The sequence below is a fragment of the Botrytis cinerea genome, chromosome 4 (assembly GCF_000143535.2).
Source record: "Botrytis cinerea B05.10 chromosome 4, complete sequence".
Lineage (NCBI taxonomy): Eukaryota > Fungi > Ascomycota > Leotiomycetes > Helotiales > Sclerotiniaceae > Botrytis > Botrytis cinerea.
The window spans coordinates 1,960,972-1,976,404 of record NC_037313.1 but is presented as its reverse complement, the minus strand read 5'-3'; the positions used below and the strand labels follow the sequence as shown (position 1 = coordinate 1,976,404).

Here is a 15,433-nt window from a genome sequence, read left to right as displayed (position 1 = left end):
CTATCAAAGATTAGTGGGATATCATCCCACCTAGATCGTACTTCGGAAAATCTCTAAGTCCCGAAGCAGACCAATCAGTTAATCCGGAAATCGCCATCATTAGAACAGAGATGTCTAAGATCCAATGAACTATTTCTCATAGTACTGGCAGAAACCCAGACTTGACAGGGAGCTCAATCGTTAGCTAATTGATATTCCCATCATTCAGCCATGGGGTTGACTCCAGGTGGTGCACCGCCAAAAGTCGCTTTTGTCACAGTCGGCGCGACTGCGACTTTCAAAGAGCTCATCGAGGAAGTGTTCGCATCACATACTTTGCAGGCACTAGCTAAGGAAGGGTATACGAAACTAAGAGTACAAGCTGGGCCTGATGCCGAATACTGGAAAAACAACATACCAGCGGAGAAAGGGTCTGAGCTTGAGATCGAAGTGTTCGATTTTGATCGTAACGGGCTAGGGCACGAAATGCGACAATGCAAAAGGGGAGGCTTTTATGGCACAGGGGAGAGCTCAGAAGGGGTAGTGATTTCACACGCAGGTTAGTAGACACTTAAACGGATACGTTACATTGAGCAAGTAACTGATGTTGAGATGTTATAGGTTCGGGAACAATTCTGGATGCGCTCCGAATTGGTGTACCCCTAATCGTAGTGCCCAATACTTCACTCCTCGATAATCATCAAGTAGAGTTGGCAGATGAGCTGGAAAGACAAGGCTATGTCACCAAGGCATCGGGACCTAGGTAGGTAGATTTGGATTATGAGGACAACGGACTAATACGATTGGATTTAGGGGCTTAGAAGATGCCATTCGCAAAGTAGAGAGCAGGAAGAATGGCAAGCCAGACACACCGAAAAATTTGCAGGGACGTAAGCACTGGGGGGGACGTGAAAATTCTAGTATTGCACCAGTACTCGACCAAGCTGCCAATTATGAGGAGGAAGTTAGGAGTGTATTGGACTAGTTTTGGAGAAAGTCCCAAGCATGTTTTGATGAATATTTGGTAATGGCGTTTATTGGGGGAGGCCTGATTCATTTCGGCCACTGGAGTTGAATTGGATTGCAAGATACCCTCAAGTTAATACGATAGTTTTGTGGATTTCAACACAGTAAGACTCTTGTCAGAAAAAGATCTCGTATTGTCCGAATTTGAAGCTCGGAAGAAGCTTGAAATTTCGGATGCATCTTACATTGAATCGTCATAATACATTTGGGAAGTGATCTTGTAGTCGCGGTGTAACGTTCAGTCTGTTGCGATTCGATTGCCAAAGAATAGATGTAGGCGTCATAACATGAATCACGTCGTTTGTCCAAACGGGTAAATGTGAAGTTATCCCAGCATTGTGCATCGTGCATGCATATAATTGATGGGCACGTTGATCAGGTGGGTGAATCCTTGGCATGATACGCGAATTTCTTCAACAACTCTCCTATCAATTACACCATCTTTCTTCCAATCGTAGATTTCTTAACGAATAGGTTCAAAGGATACATACAGCAATCTCTTCGGTACGCGTAATCCTCACTTGGTACCATGAATATTGGCAACACCGATACATCTTGGAGATAACATAGGAGTGAATGACCTTCACATCGAAAGTCCAGTAAGTAGTTTGCGATTTGGTACTCCGCGTAGCTTGGCTGATTCTTCCAAGAACTCTTTCTACTCAAAATAGAAGCTTGTGAACCCAACAACCAGACTCAAGGATGCCAAGTCCTGCAGGCGATTACTCTCCACGTTTTCTAAGCAACGTACTCAGGTTCCTTCTCTTTATGCTTTCGTACCTGCACGAATCCTGGTTATTGTATTCGTTGGGTACTCGTTACGAAGCTGTTGCCATTGTAGGAAGGTATTGAGGTCAGTAAGGTATACTGCATCTCGCATATATCGTATATAGTGTATACACAACATTTCTTCCTCATCCCGAGATTAACGGGATATCACCGAGTGATGATCTTCATCGTTTATATCTTCGTGCTTCAAACTGTCTTGGACTTTGACTGATCGGCACCGCGGTAGCCCGGCACTGAAAGCTTAACTTTCTTAGTCCTAGTACCCCTGTGGCATTCGTGGGGAACGGGCGAGCAAGCCATCCAAGCGTTCTTCTAGTCGGGTGTTTGGACAAAATCTATATATATGTGATCATGATTCATTGATACTGGAATTAAGGGACCAACCGTCATTATACTGCGTCTAGTGGCGGTTCGGCACATAAACCTTTCGAGGATTTCCCACTTCCCCTATGGATTTCACATGAAAACTTCTGGATATTCATGTACTGTCATGCTTTCTTGGTAGCTGCCAAGGTAATTGGCGGTATCTTCACGACTGGTAAACTAACGACTGGTAAACTAAAAACGCGTAAATTTATCCACGCCTCAACGCCATTATCTGATTAGTCAAACGTCATTTGTGCTTGGAGTGTATACGAAATGCTTCTCTGCAGGTCTCTTCATTGGGAATTCGGAAATTGACTGGTGCAGATCTTAACGCTTCTACGCACCCTGTGAACTAGCTAACTGTATTGTTACTGACAATTTAGCCATAGCTCGTGTTAGTAGACACTTGTAGAATCCGTGCATGACAAAGTTGATCTCATTGTCATTTTCAAAAAGTATATAAGTACAGAGAATAGCTCTTCATCTTCCCTCTGAGCAGACAGAGAACAATCAAACATCCGCTCACAATGCATCCAATAACTCACCTCCTCGGGCCATTTGTGGCAGCTGGACTTCTTCCACTAGTTCTTTCAGCTCCTGCCCCTAAACCTCAGATGAGTTATGGCGAACAGTCTGTAGCTGTCGGTGGCATATCAGCACCAGTACCCACAGTTACTGCTGCCACCGGATCACTTTATGGCGATGAATCATTACTAGGAGAAGCTGCAAAGCCATCTCCTGTGTCTGGAGGAGATTCTGCCATCGTTTCAGACGTACCAATGGTCAACGGTCAGGAGGCGGATGCAGACCTAGGTTTATATTTGGACTTCAATAGCGTTCCAAATCCACAACCTATTCGAGGGTCATCAGGCCAAACAGACCCTGGACCACGTGAGTTGAAAGAAACACCATGAAATCGATGCAAATCTAACGTTATTTTAGAAACATACGAATATCAGAAGTTGAATCCTGATCTTTTAGCTCCACCAGGAACAGACAGTGGTGATGTACCACAAGCACAATGGCCAATGAGTCTGTCTCGTAATAGATTAGGGAGTGGTAAAAAATCAGGATGGGCAAGGCAGCAGAATACTGGTCAACTACCCGCCGCGACTGAAATGGCTGGTGTTGATATGCGTCTCGCACCAGGGGCATACCGAGAGTTGCATTGGCATACAGCAAATGAGTGGTCGTTGGTGCTGAAAGGAAGTGCAAGATTATCTGCTGTCAATGAGAAAGGCGAAAGCTTCATCGACGATATCAGTGCAGGTGACGTATGGTTCTTTCCAGCTGGAGTTCCACATTCCATTCAGGCGCTGGATGAGGGCTGTGAGTTCCTATTGATTTTCGACGAGGGAGACTTTTCAGAAGATGGCACTTGTAAGTACACTCATTTCTTTCAAAGTCACATTCTTCGATATCCGACCTGGTCTGGGGTTTCTGATTTCTCACTTGAAACCGTCTCAAGTGTTCAAATATACCACAGAGCACTTGTAAAATAACAATAGCTAATCTCCAATCTAGTCCTCGTTTCCGAAATGTTTCTCCGCAACCCCAAATCTGTGCTGTCCAAGAACTTCCAAACTCCCGTATCCTCCTTTGACAATCTCCCCTCAGATCAACTCTACATCTTCAACGGCACACCCGCTCCTGCCAACATCTCCACCCAAAACCAAACCAGCGCCGCCGGTCCCCTCCCCCAAAAAGATTCCTACACCTACCACTTCTCCCAACAAGCCCCCTACACCGTGCCCGGCGGTTCCGTAAAGATAATCGACACAACTACCTTCCCCATCGCCTCCAACTTCGCCGCCGCCCTCGTCACCATCGAACCCGGCGCCATGCGCGAATTACACTGGCATCTCACATCCGACGAGTGGAATTACTTCCTCGCCGGATCCGCACGCATCACTATCTATGCCGCACCCAGTAGTTCCCGAACGTTTGATTACACGGCTGGAGATGTGGGATATATCCCCGCGAGTAATAGTCACTATATTGAAAATACGGGGACGGAAGATGTAGTGTTTTTGGAAGTGTTGCAGCAACCTGTATTTAGCGACATTAGTGTAGCCCAATGGTTGGCACTGACGCCAAAACAAGTGGTGATGGACACGTTGGGGCTGAGTGAGGAGGTTGTGGATGCGATTCCAAAGGAGAAGACGTTGCTTAAGACGGGGAACACGAATCTGACGGCGTTGGCTGCGGATGAGAAGGGAAGTGGTGCTTATGAATAGATGTGAGAATTAATGGTGGAGTAATAATTAATGATGTATTTAGGAGATGAGATATTTAGTATGAGGGATTTGGTCGATGAAGCGTGAAACTTCGAGTTTTGGAAGTTTTTCTTCACATTTTGGGATACCTTGACGCATACCGTATATACATATATGAATGTGAAAAAGCAAGAATTTCTCCAACCTCATTCATTTACATCCTTGAACCAAAGCAAGAGGGACAATTGTGGTGAAAAGCTCATGCGAAATTCTTTTACGCGCATTTCGAGTGGAATCTCTAGTTTAAAAGCCTACCATGGAGATAGCTATTTACAATCTCACCCAATTTCAACTTCCGAATCTACCTCTGAGAAAAACTTATCTACCGTTCCACGCTCCCCACAAAACCCTCCTTCAACACCTCCACCAACTCATCCAACCTCTTCACTACTAAATCTGTACACTCGTGTTCCCACAACTCTTCATTAACACTATTCCCCAGCAAAACAGTTGCCGCTCCGGCTGAAAATCCAGCTTTCATATCATCGATCGAATCACCCACCATAATCGTATCTCGAGGATCCACATTCCATTCTTTTGCTATGTGGAGGATTCCAGCGGGATGAGGCTTTGGAGGTCGGAATTCGCGGGTGATGATGGGAGAGAAGGGGATTTGGGGGAGGTGGGTTGTGAGGAGATGGTGGACAGGGGGTGGATGGTTGCGGGTGAGGATTGCGAGGGGGAGAGTTGGAGTAAGGGTGGAGAGGAAGGTGAAAAGAGTTTGAAGGCCTGGATTTGGAAGGTTGGTTAGTAATTAGGGGTATTTTGGAAGGGCGAGGAGGAGAGGAGAAGGAGAAAATACCGGGTTGAGGAACTTGGGTTAGCATTGCTTCCCGTTCTATGGCTCGGATTTTTTCATGTGCCGCTTCTTGGTCGGATACAGGCAGAGAATAGATGTGGTCTAGGATATCGATAGACTTGTCAATTCCTAGAGCACCGCGCATTTGACCGAACCTATAGTGGGATTAGGAAAAAATAAGAATAGAGAGATACTTATTAACCCTCTTGTGTGGCGAAATACAAAGGGGAGTTTGTTGTATGGTACATACATATAGGTCTGAGGTTCACTGTTGAAGAAATTAGCACTGCCACATTTGAGAAAAAAGACTAACAGTTTGATGGATGCGTATGAATATCCAAGGCATGTGAACGAGAGAGCTATCCAAAAAAGAATGACCCTATTCTAGATTTTGATACTGGCCAGTTTCAACACACATTGTGAGTAACTACTCATTGTCGAAAGAGCGAATTTGCAACACATTGCTGAGGATACTAAGTCTTGTTGCCTAGCAAACTGCCTTTCTAAATTTCAACCTTCTATCCAAAGGGGTTTTGAACTGTTTACACCAGGACCAACAAGAAAAACCCTCTAGAGCCTTGAGGAGACGTGAAAACAAAAGGAACCATGGTCTCCCATCCAACTTCGCCCGCTTTAAAACTTCAAATGAAAGCAAAAAGTCGAACTCTATTATCTTTTCCCCTTTTCAAAAATGTGGTGTCTCAACTAGATACACCCTCTGACCCAAAACCTCATGTACCAAACAAAAAACCTACAGTAAGAAAAAGAAAACTCACCACAAAGTCCCATCCATATCAAAAATGATTCCTCTCAACTTCCTTACACCCTCCTCCCCCTTCCCCTCACCTCCCAAAGGAGCAAACCTTCTCACTACCTTTCCTTCCTCTCCCGCTCCTCCAACTACATCTGATACCCGCGTCGTCATACCGAAAGATCTCTTATTATCAATCCTCGTACCTATGCTCAAACAGCTTTTACCCCTTGGCTGCGTTCCAAGATTCCGAGCCGAACCGAATCTTTTCCCAACAATAAATCTAGGCGCCGATTTTACTATCGATGAGAAGTACTTGGAACGAATACTCATCGCATGTAAGATTTTACACCAAACATCTGTGACATCAAGAATGGGTACGTCGACATCGGCCAAATACAGAAGTGGCGGTGGTGGGGTTCATGACCCCACCACCGCCCACGTAGAGTACTAGCGCTTCACCATCACTCTGATGCCATTCATCCACTGTGGTATTGCTATGTTATCCCGAGTCTTACACCCATCTATTCAAAACTCTATAGGATACTAATGTCAAAAGTATACAGGATAACTGTTATCGAGTCATTGCCATTATATGAGAAATCTCTACTATCAGTAAAATCACATCTGCAACCACAAGATAATCAATCATGTAAAGACTTGTGGTTAAAACAACTTCCGCCTACCTATTTATACCAACAGACCTCATCTCCCGTTCAAGATTTCAAACATCAAACAAAGTATATGGGTTTCTTACTATCAAGCACGTACTATCAAATAGGGCCAAGCCAAATACAGAGGCAAAGTAGACTCTTCCGAGCGTTATAATAAAACGCTTTGTGACAACGTTCCAAAAATCTGTGTACCACAGTGTTTAACTATATTCCTATTCCTATGTTTCGCTTTCTTTTGTAATTTCATGCATCGCTTCCTCCCTTCCTCCTCCAATGCCCCCCTCCCACTATTTAAACACGCGGAAGACAAAGCAAGCTACTTACACTATATTAACAAATCCTTACTTGCTACAGAGAAGATTTTCCACGCCCATAGACAAGACATGTGTCTGATTTGGTGACGTATCTGCTAGCTGGATCCGGCCAGAACCTTGTTATATGAATTTGCTGCAGATTTGAGAAATGCGACACTCCGAAAAGATATTCCTTGCTCCATATTGATATGAGAAAATTGTGAAAATATATCAATGAATTATGACGAGACTAGAATTATGAGCCCTGAGCTGCATAGCCTGAGCCATATAGGCCATTACCAAACGTTGCCTGACGTCGACTTTCTTTATGGCTGTTATCTTCGGAATGTTTTCTGGGTGGTGGTGGTAAGGGGCCTGCTGGAGCTGGACGCATTGGAAGGGTTGTGGTAGTAAAATTGGGTGTATTTGCGCTAGATGGACCATTGCCCTCATGTGGGTCAGGTGCGTTCAGTGCTGCAAGTTTTGGTATCGAGTTGGTGGTACTGCCTCTTATGGGTAGACCAGGATGGAATGCTGCACCTCCTCGACCCGAAATACTACCATTCTTGGTAGGAGAGCGAGATCTTGGGTTATGGTTTTCGTTGTATTGCGGTGAAGTTACCGAGGAACGTGGATCGGCATTTTTAATAGGAATATCTCCTGATGTAGGCGTTTGCGAAGCATTAGGTGAATCATCGCCGCGTAAGACATCTCTACTCGCTGGTGATAATTGAGGTGCAAGATGTGACTTGCGGTTGTCTCTTTCTAACATACTGACGGCCCACTCACGAAGATCCACGGGGGTTCGCTTGGCAGCTTGGACGAAAGGTTCACGCTCCTATAAAATTGTTAGTATATAAAACCTTAACGTTGATTCTGAAAATTGCAACTCACATAAAGCTCTTGAGGGGTAGGCCTCTCTTCTGGAGTCTTAGACATGCATTTCTGGATCATATCTTCAAGAATTTGAGGGAAAGCTTCGCTCTTGGGTAGCCTTGGCGCAGGTTCATAAACAATTTGCTGAAGAAGGTCAAGAATACCCGATGGTGCTCCATCTCCGTCAGATAAGTGCTCACTAGCATCAAAAGGAAACTTTCCAATTGCGAGCTCCATGATGGCGAGACCAAAACTCCACACGTCAGACTTTACAGTGTATTTTTGTCCTTGAATTCTCTCTGGTGCCATATATGTAGATGTTCCAACGAAGGTGTCTGCCACTGAATTGACCAACTCTCCTGAAACACCGAAATCACACAGCTTAATCTGACCTTTCGAGTTCACCAGAATATTGGATGGCTTAATATCTCGATGCATGATGTGATGTTTGATGTAAAGGTACGTGAGACCTCCGAGGGTAGCTTCCGCGATCTTTCCTAGTACATCAACTCGAACAGGACCGAAATGTGTCGAGATCCTATCTAGAGATCTGACAAGAAGTTAGCTTCAGCATTCTGATCAAGAGTTTTTCTCTTAGCAACCATACCCAGCATCCATATACTCCATACACATAATGACATCGTTGTTATCGCTCAAAAATGCACCATAAAAGTTGACGATGTATTCCGAATTGCAGTCGTACATAATTTGTAGTTCTCGAACGATTCGACGACGCATTTCCTTTTTGGCTTCGACATGTATAACCTATGTTTGCATAAGCGATTGTTTACAGTTTGAGTCCTCGAGAGTTTGTGCCAGCATACCTTTCTCGCCATGACCGTGCCTGTAGCCATATGTCTGACTTTGCTGACAGTTCCTCCATTTCCATGGCCGAGATCTTTCAGGACTTCTAAATCTTCTCTCTTCAAATCCAACTTGTATTCGATTCCAATCTCTAGTTGTGCGGTCTGTCTACTGCTTTCACTGCTAATTCCACCAGGAATCTGTATATCGCTCTCGGATGGTGCCGCAGCACGAGGTGGGGGTGCATTCAATGCTAGACCTTTCACATTCTTCCTCTTCAATGTGCGCACCGAACCAATACCGTCCGACATTTTGTATTGATGGCCTAGAAGCTAGAAGTAGTGACTGATGTCGAGATGAAATGAATTTTCAAAATCGCGCAAAGTTATGGGGTCGATTTTCCCAGTCGGCGCTTGGAAAAGGTGCTTTAGCACGAGCGTATGAGCAAGAAATCGAAGGCAACGATGATGAGTGAGTGAATGGGTGTTTGGTAGATATAACTTCAGCCCCTATTCTGGATGATTATTCAAGGTAGACGCGATAGCCAGGAGATCGAATAAAGTAAATGGTTCACTTGTCGTCGAGGATTATGGGATTTGGTGGAGGGACAAAGTGAAAGCGGGACAGTCGTTTGGGTTTGGCGCTATGGCAGCTACTACTGTAATAAGAACGTGGAGGCGCGGTTGAAGAGAAATTCAATCGGGAAATCTTGTTTAGAAAATGGGACAATGAAAAAGCACCCAGGTGGTGTCAATAAATCAATGGAAAATGTCTTTGCCCCTTATTAATGGTTGTGATTGTATTGTATCGGGCAAATACTTCAAGAGAGGGAGGGGTTGATATTTCATCTAATAGGCCGTCCCAATACGCACTATCTAGCCAGGTAGGTCTATAATACAATATTGACAAGAGTGTTGCCCATGCTATATTTGTGTGCCTTCGTACCTGTTGAAGCTATTCGTTCGTGCTTGTCTCATCAATTTAAGTTTCTAACAGAGAGCTTTGCATTGGGCATTATCTGGCAGGCGCGTCTGTCGTTTGAGCGAATGAGAGTGTCAAGACAGCTTTGGGGGCCAGTGTTGGAGACCAGGAGATTTGAAGCATGAAGCGCTCTGTGCTGTGTGTGTATACAGAGCACTATATGACCCCACTGATCGTTTATTCCATACAAGTCAGTGGGAGATGTACCTAGTAGAGGGCAGCTGTTGTTGTGTCATGTAAATGGAGATCTATCGGCCAAACCAAACAAATGGTTGTATCTGCGTCGGTGGTAATGAGTAATGTACGCCTTCTTCGTGCTCCGTCAAGAAAATGTTTTAGTTCTATTGGAAGGCGGGTACTACTGGCTATCTTTCTGTGCCTGAAGCCATCAGATAGTCCGTTTCCTCTGCCCCTTCTTGTGCGTCGATACTAGGTCGGCAGCTTTTGGTTTGGGTTAGTGATGCATCGAACGTGTGTACAGCAAGGATTTGTGATATTGATTTGATATCTGGATTGGGAGAGAGGAGCGACTTTGCCTCTTAGCTAGAGCTCACTCACTACTTCTTGAGGAAATGATTGAGATTCTGTAATTGCAGTATCAATCCTTCGTCCAGACGACCGTACCTAGGTCTACCAATCCTAATGCTAATATCGGTGTTCCCAAGAGCTCATGGCCATCAATAATCGTAGTTCTGGTACATGCAACAACCAAAGTTCAAACGCTCTGCTCTGATACTTATCGCGCGGATCTGGCCATTCACTTCCAGTGTGGCTCATGGGGCTCTGTGGCTAGAACCTGGCCGAGGATGGAGAGATGCAGCGTTTAAGCCTCACATATGAGGCTGTCGATCACCAGCCACAATTAATAAACTCCCAGTCGCGAGAACTAAAAGGCTGCCAAAAAGTTGTCAAAAGGCGGTTCTTTCAGGGCATTTTCAGCTTTCAACTACAATTTCCTTACATGAAATCATCGCAATCGCCTTGTATGCAGCAATTGTGATCTCCTAGCCTTCAATATTTTCCTTAACAATTACTCAAAAACCCAGCAAGAACACCGCGATCATGAGTATGCGCGATCTGATTGACGGTGACGTTGAGGTTGATGAAGAGGAGAATGATGAGGAATTCGACGAGGAAACTGGTGAAGCTCGATCCGCGGAACCTCGAAGACGAAACGGAGGCTTGGAAGATGATTCAAGTGAAGAAGAAGATGATGACGATGAGGAGGCAGCTCGTGCAGTACATAGCTCTCCTTCCAAGTCACCATTTGCGCATTATTACTGACACATTACTAGATTCGAGAAGGCTTCATCGTAGATGAAGATGAAGAGGACGATGATGATGCGAGAAGTAGACGTCGCCGCAGAGAAAAGAAGCGTCGCAGAGAGCAGCGTGAAGAAGAGGGTTTAGATGATGAAGATTTGGATCTCATCGGAGAAGCAAATCCAGAATGGGAGAGAAAGACAACACAACAGGTTTGTTATACTCATATAAACCTACCTACTAAGCTAATTTTGATGCAGCCAAAGTTTAAGCGTCTTAAGCGTGGCCACCGAGAAGACAACGACCAGGACCGAGAGCGAGGCCTAGACCAAATCTTCTCTGATGATGAAGAACAAGATGCGCCACACGATTATGAGCGATCCTTTGCACGCCCAGATCATCGCATTGATGAATTCGCAGATTTCATCGAAGAAGACGAGCTTGAGGACGATGAAAGAGACAGACTTGCCGAGGAAAGAGAGGTAGCCCGCCCTAGAGAAAAGGGTTACGTTGGTGGTGCGGAAGCATCAGGTCTCGACAAGGATGCTTTGGATGATATGGAAGCTATCTTTGGGAATGGCGAGGACTACGATTGGGCTCTCGCTTTGGAGGACGAGGCTGAGGCAGCGGAAGCTGGAGACCAGAACCTTGAACTTAAAGATGTCTTCGAACCTTCGCAGCTCGCCGAGAAGTTACTTACAGATGAGGATAACTATATTCGGTACTCCGATGAACCGGAACGATTCCAGCTCGATCGAAAACCTTATAAACATTTACAAATCACCGACGAACAATTCAAAGAGGAAGCTCGATGGATCACAAGTCTCATCTGGCCAAAAAAGAACTTCAACGGAGATATGCAAGCTCCATTCACCAAAGCTATTAGCAAAGTCTTGGAGTTCTTTGTTGTGGATGAAGTCGAAGTTCCTTACGTATTTCAACATCGAAAGGATTATCTCATCCATGCCAGAAAAAACAAAACACGATCGGATAACCCAGATGCGCCTGAATACGAAGTAAGCGCAGACAAACTCCTGAACCAAGACGACCTCTGGCGCATTTTGGAACTCGACTTGAAATTTAGGGCACTGATCGAGAAGCGTAACGTTCTAGACAAGACCTATGAGAACCTAAAGTTGGCCGTTGGTATTAGTGATGCAACCTTCGAGCAAATGTTACCGGATGCCCAAACTATGGAAGAGCTTCAAGATATCCAGGATTACCTGTATTTTCAATATTCCTCGGAAATCAAGTCTCTGCAAGATTCCAACGGTGAAGTCAAAGAAAAGCGAGCTGGCAACAAAGCATCAAGATTCGACCGTGTTCGCAAAAGCAGGGCTTATGAACTCGTGCGAGCTTATGGAATCACGGCCGACGAGGTTGCTGGAAACGTTTTGATGGAAGGCCGCAAAAAATACACAGAAGATCCTCCTTTGAGCCCAATCGATCTCGCCGATACTCTGGCTAGCCCAGAAGATTTCCCCACAGGCGATGGAGTTTTGGTAGCAGCACGAAGCTTATTCGCCGAGGAACTTTTCATGAGCCCGAAGATGCGCCAACATTTCAGAAAACATCATTATATGCAAGGACTCGTCAGCTGTGCTAGAACCGACAAAGGTCTCAAGAAGATTGATGAACAGCACCCTTACTACGAATTAAAATATCTCAGGAACCAGACTTTCATGGACATTGCAAGCAAGCCTGAGATGTTTTTGAAGATGTTGAAAGCCGAGGAAGAAGGATTACTAGAGGTTCGAGTATCTCTCCAAAACGAACGCGATTTCAGAAGACAACTCTTTGGAGAGTTCAGGTCAGACAACTACAGTGAGGTAGCTGATGCGTGGAATGATGAAAGACAGAAAGTTCTCGACATAGCATTTTCAAAGCTTGAAAGGACTATCACCAAAGGAGTCAAAGAAAGCATGCGTACAGAGTGTCAAGATTCTATCCTCAAAATCTGTCGAGAAGAATACTCGAGAAAGCTTGACCAGGCGCCATACAAGCCGAGAGGCATGGTTCTGGGTACTATTCCTCGAGTGCTTGCTCTATCTAATGGTAATGGTGACCCCAATCGCGATGCCGTATGCTGGGCCTACGTCGAAGAGGACGGTCGGGTTCTGGATCATGGAAAGTTTGATAATCTTTCCAGAGACCAGAGAGCTAGAGAGGCATTTGTCGATTTGGTGCGTAGGAAGAAACCCGACGTTCTTGGAGTCAGTGGTTTCTCTGTCGAGACTCACAAGCTTGTGTCAAGCCTGAAAGAATTGGTGCAGGAACACTCTCTGCGAGGAAATGAGTTTGATAATGAAGATGGCGACGGTGAGCGAAGTGAGCCTCTAGACATTATCGTCGTGAATGACGAAGTTGCTCGACTTTACAAAGACAGCCCAAGAGCCGCTGTCGATCACCCTGCATTTGCTCCACTCGCTAGATATTGTGTTGGCTTGGCCAAATATCTCCAGAACCCAATGAAGGAATACGCAGCCCTTGGAAAGGATATTATCTCATTATCCTTCCACCCATCTCAACAGTTGTTGCCAGAGGATAAGCTTCGAAGACAATTGGAGACTGCAATGGTGGATATGGTCAATCTCTGTGGTGTCAATATCAACGAAGCAGTTAATGACGCTTATACTGCAAACCTTTTACCTTTTATCTGTGGTCTTGGCCCTCGAAAGGCTACCGCTGTCCTAAAATCTATTAATGCCAATGGTGGAGTGGTGAATACTCGTGAAGAACTTGTCGGTGATCCAGACAACAACAAATTGCCAGTTGTAGGTCCAAGAGTTTGGAACAACTGTGCCAGTTTCCTATACATGGAGTATGAAAGCGCAAATCCAGCTTCTGACTATCTTGACAATACCCGTGTGCATCCAGAGGACTACGAACTCGGTAGGAAGATGGCGGCCGATGCACTCGAGCTTGATGAAGAAGATGTCAAGGCAGAAGTAGACGAGGGAGGACCAGGAGCCATTGTCCGGAAGCTCATCAAGGATGATGAGCAGGAGAAGGTGAACGACCTGATTCTTGAAGAGTATGCCGATCAATTGGAGAAAAATTACAACCAACGCAAACGTGCAACGCTCGAGACTATTCGCGCCGAGTTGTTGGCGCCATACGAAGAATTGCGCCGCAACTTTGGCATGCTGTCTGATGACGAAATTTTCACCATGTTGACTGGAGAAACTCATGAGTCGCTATGCGAAGGCATGATCGTATCTGTCAACATTAGAGTAGCAAAAGATGATTTCATCATCGCTAAGCTGGATTCTGGAATTGAAGGCCGTGTCGAGAAAGATGATGGCTCAGATAACCCCAACGCCTCTTTGAATCGTCTATTTTCTGTGGGCCAAACTGCTCAAGCCAAGTTGCTTGACGTTGATCGACGAAATTTTGCTGCCAGATTATCGCTACGCGAGTCACAAATGCGACCATACAGGAGACGCATTGACCGCGATATAAGTACCTGGGATATACATCAAGAGCAAAAGGATAGAGAGGAGCTCCGTGAAAAGGACAAGGCCACAGGCCGCGTCCAAAGAGTTGTCAAGCACCCTCTCTTCAGACCATTCAATGCCACCCAAGCCGAGGAATATCTCGGATCACAAGCTCCTGGAGATGCTGTTATCCGTCCTTCATCAAAGGGAAATGACCATCTGGCAGTTACATGGAAAGTCGCCGATGGCGTATACCAGCATCTTGATGTATTAGAGTTACAAAAGGAGAATGAGTTCTCACTTGGTCGACAATTGAGAATCAACAACAAATACAACTACAGTGATCTTGACGAATTGATTGTGGATCATGTTAAGGCTATGTCCAGAAAGGTTGAAGAGATGATGCTGCATGAGAAATTCCAAAAGGGCAGCAGAACCGACACGGGTAAGATTACTTCTTTCGATTCAGATAATGATCAATGTACTGACTTGATTCCTAGAACGTTGGTTGACAACCTACACGGAGGCTAATCCCAAGCGATCTGTATATGCTTTCTGTCTCGATACGAGACATCCTGGGTATTTTCATCTGTGCTTCAAAGCTGGCCAACAAGCGCGCGTCAATTCATGGGCCGTACGGATCGTTCCCAATGCCTTTGAATTATTGAAGAGTCAATACCCTGATATGAAGGCATTGTGTAATGGATTCAAACTGCGCCATACGGCGGAAATGAATCGAAGATGATGAAGGGTGGGCATTTTTGGAGGTTAGTGAGCCGAAGGGGGCTGAGGGATAACTCTGATAGACAAGCTACGATACATCTTTCTACACCATGTAACAAAAGTTCTCGGGGTTTCACAACTTTAGCATTCAAAGGGGTCAAAAATGGACGGGAGCACTCTCTATTGGCCTAGAAGCTAGGCAAAATTCGAGCCAAGTTTATAAGAAGTAATTAATTTATACCTACCCAATACCTATTTACATGCATAGTACTTCTAGGAAAGAATAGAACAGAACAATTCGTTCGAACGTGTTAGTCGTTAGTTGAATTTCTCGATGCTGCTAATTATGTAACCTTTCTCTCCTGGGATTAATGATTTCTTATGCACTACTACTAA

General features: G+C 45.0%; 5 protein-coding genes across 5 annotated transcripts; 3 read left to right on the top strand and 2 right to left on the bottom strand.

Annotated features, from left to right (window-relative positions):
* The first annotated feature begins 102 nt into the window (after positions 1–102).
* On the top strand, positions 103–1,228 carry Bcalg13. The gene is made up of 3 exons (XM_001557667.2): positions 103–538; positions 601–742; positions 793–1,228. The coding sequence occupies exons 1-3, from the start codon at positions 211–213 to the stop codon at positions 962–964; spliced, it is 642 nt and encodes a 213-aa protein (XP_001557717.1). The 5' UTR covers positions 103–210; the 3' UTR covers positions 965–1,228.
* A 1,425-nt stretch (positions 1,229–2,653) lies between these two features.
* On the top strand, positions 2,654–4,579 carry BCIN_04g05650 (hypothetical protein). Its single transcript, XM_001557666.2, has 3 exons — positions 2,654–3,051; positions 3,103–3,540; positions 3,685–4,579. Exons 1-3 carry the CDS (start codon positions 2,688–2,690, stop codon positions 4,395–4,397), a joined length of 1,515 nt encoding a protein of 504 aa, XP_001557716.1. The 5' UTR covers positions 2,654–2,687; the 3' UTR covers positions 4,398–4,579.
* A 48-nt stretch (positions 4,580–4,627) lies between these two features.
* BCIN_04g05640 (hypothetical protein) lies at positions 4,628–6,380 on the bottom strand. The gene is made up of 4 exons (XM_024692680.1): positions 6,012–6,380; positions 5,486–5,503; positions 5,239–5,390; positions 4,628–5,165 (listed from the first exon to the last, which is right to left on the bottom strand). Exons 1-4 carry the CDS (start codon positions 6,317–6,319, stop codon positions 4,759–4,761), a joined length of 885 nt encoding a protein of 294 aa, XP_024548459.1. The 5' UTR covers positions 6,320–6,380; the 3' UTR covers positions 4,628–4,758.
* A 269-nt stretch (positions 6,381–6,649) lies between these two features.
* On the bottom strand, positions 6,650–9,455 carry Bcste7. The gene is made up of 4 exons (XM_001557662.2): positions 8,654–9,455; positions 8,437–8,594; positions 7,848–8,379; positions 6,650–7,791 (listed from the first exon to the last, which is right to left on the bottom strand). The coding sequence occupies exons 1-4, from the start codon at positions 8,942–8,944 to the stop codon at positions 7,210–7,212; spliced, it is 1,563 nt and encodes a 520-aa protein (XP_001557712.1). The 5' UTR covers positions 8,945–9,455; the 3' UTR covers positions 6,650–7,209.
* Positions 9,456–10,506: 1,051 nt separating this feature from the next.
* On the top strand, positions 10,507–15,333 carry Bcspt6. The gene is made up of 4 exons (XM_001557661.2): positions 10,507–10,853; positions 10,910–11,089; positions 11,138–14,759; positions 14,815–15,333. Exons 1-4 carry the CDS (start codon positions 10,677–10,679, stop codon positions 15,057–15,059), a joined length of 4,224 nt encoding a protein of 1,407 aa, XP_001557711.1. The 5' UTR covers positions 10,507–10,676; the 3' UTR covers positions 15,060–15,333.
* The last annotated feature ends 100 nt before the right edge of the window (positions 15,334–15,433 follow it).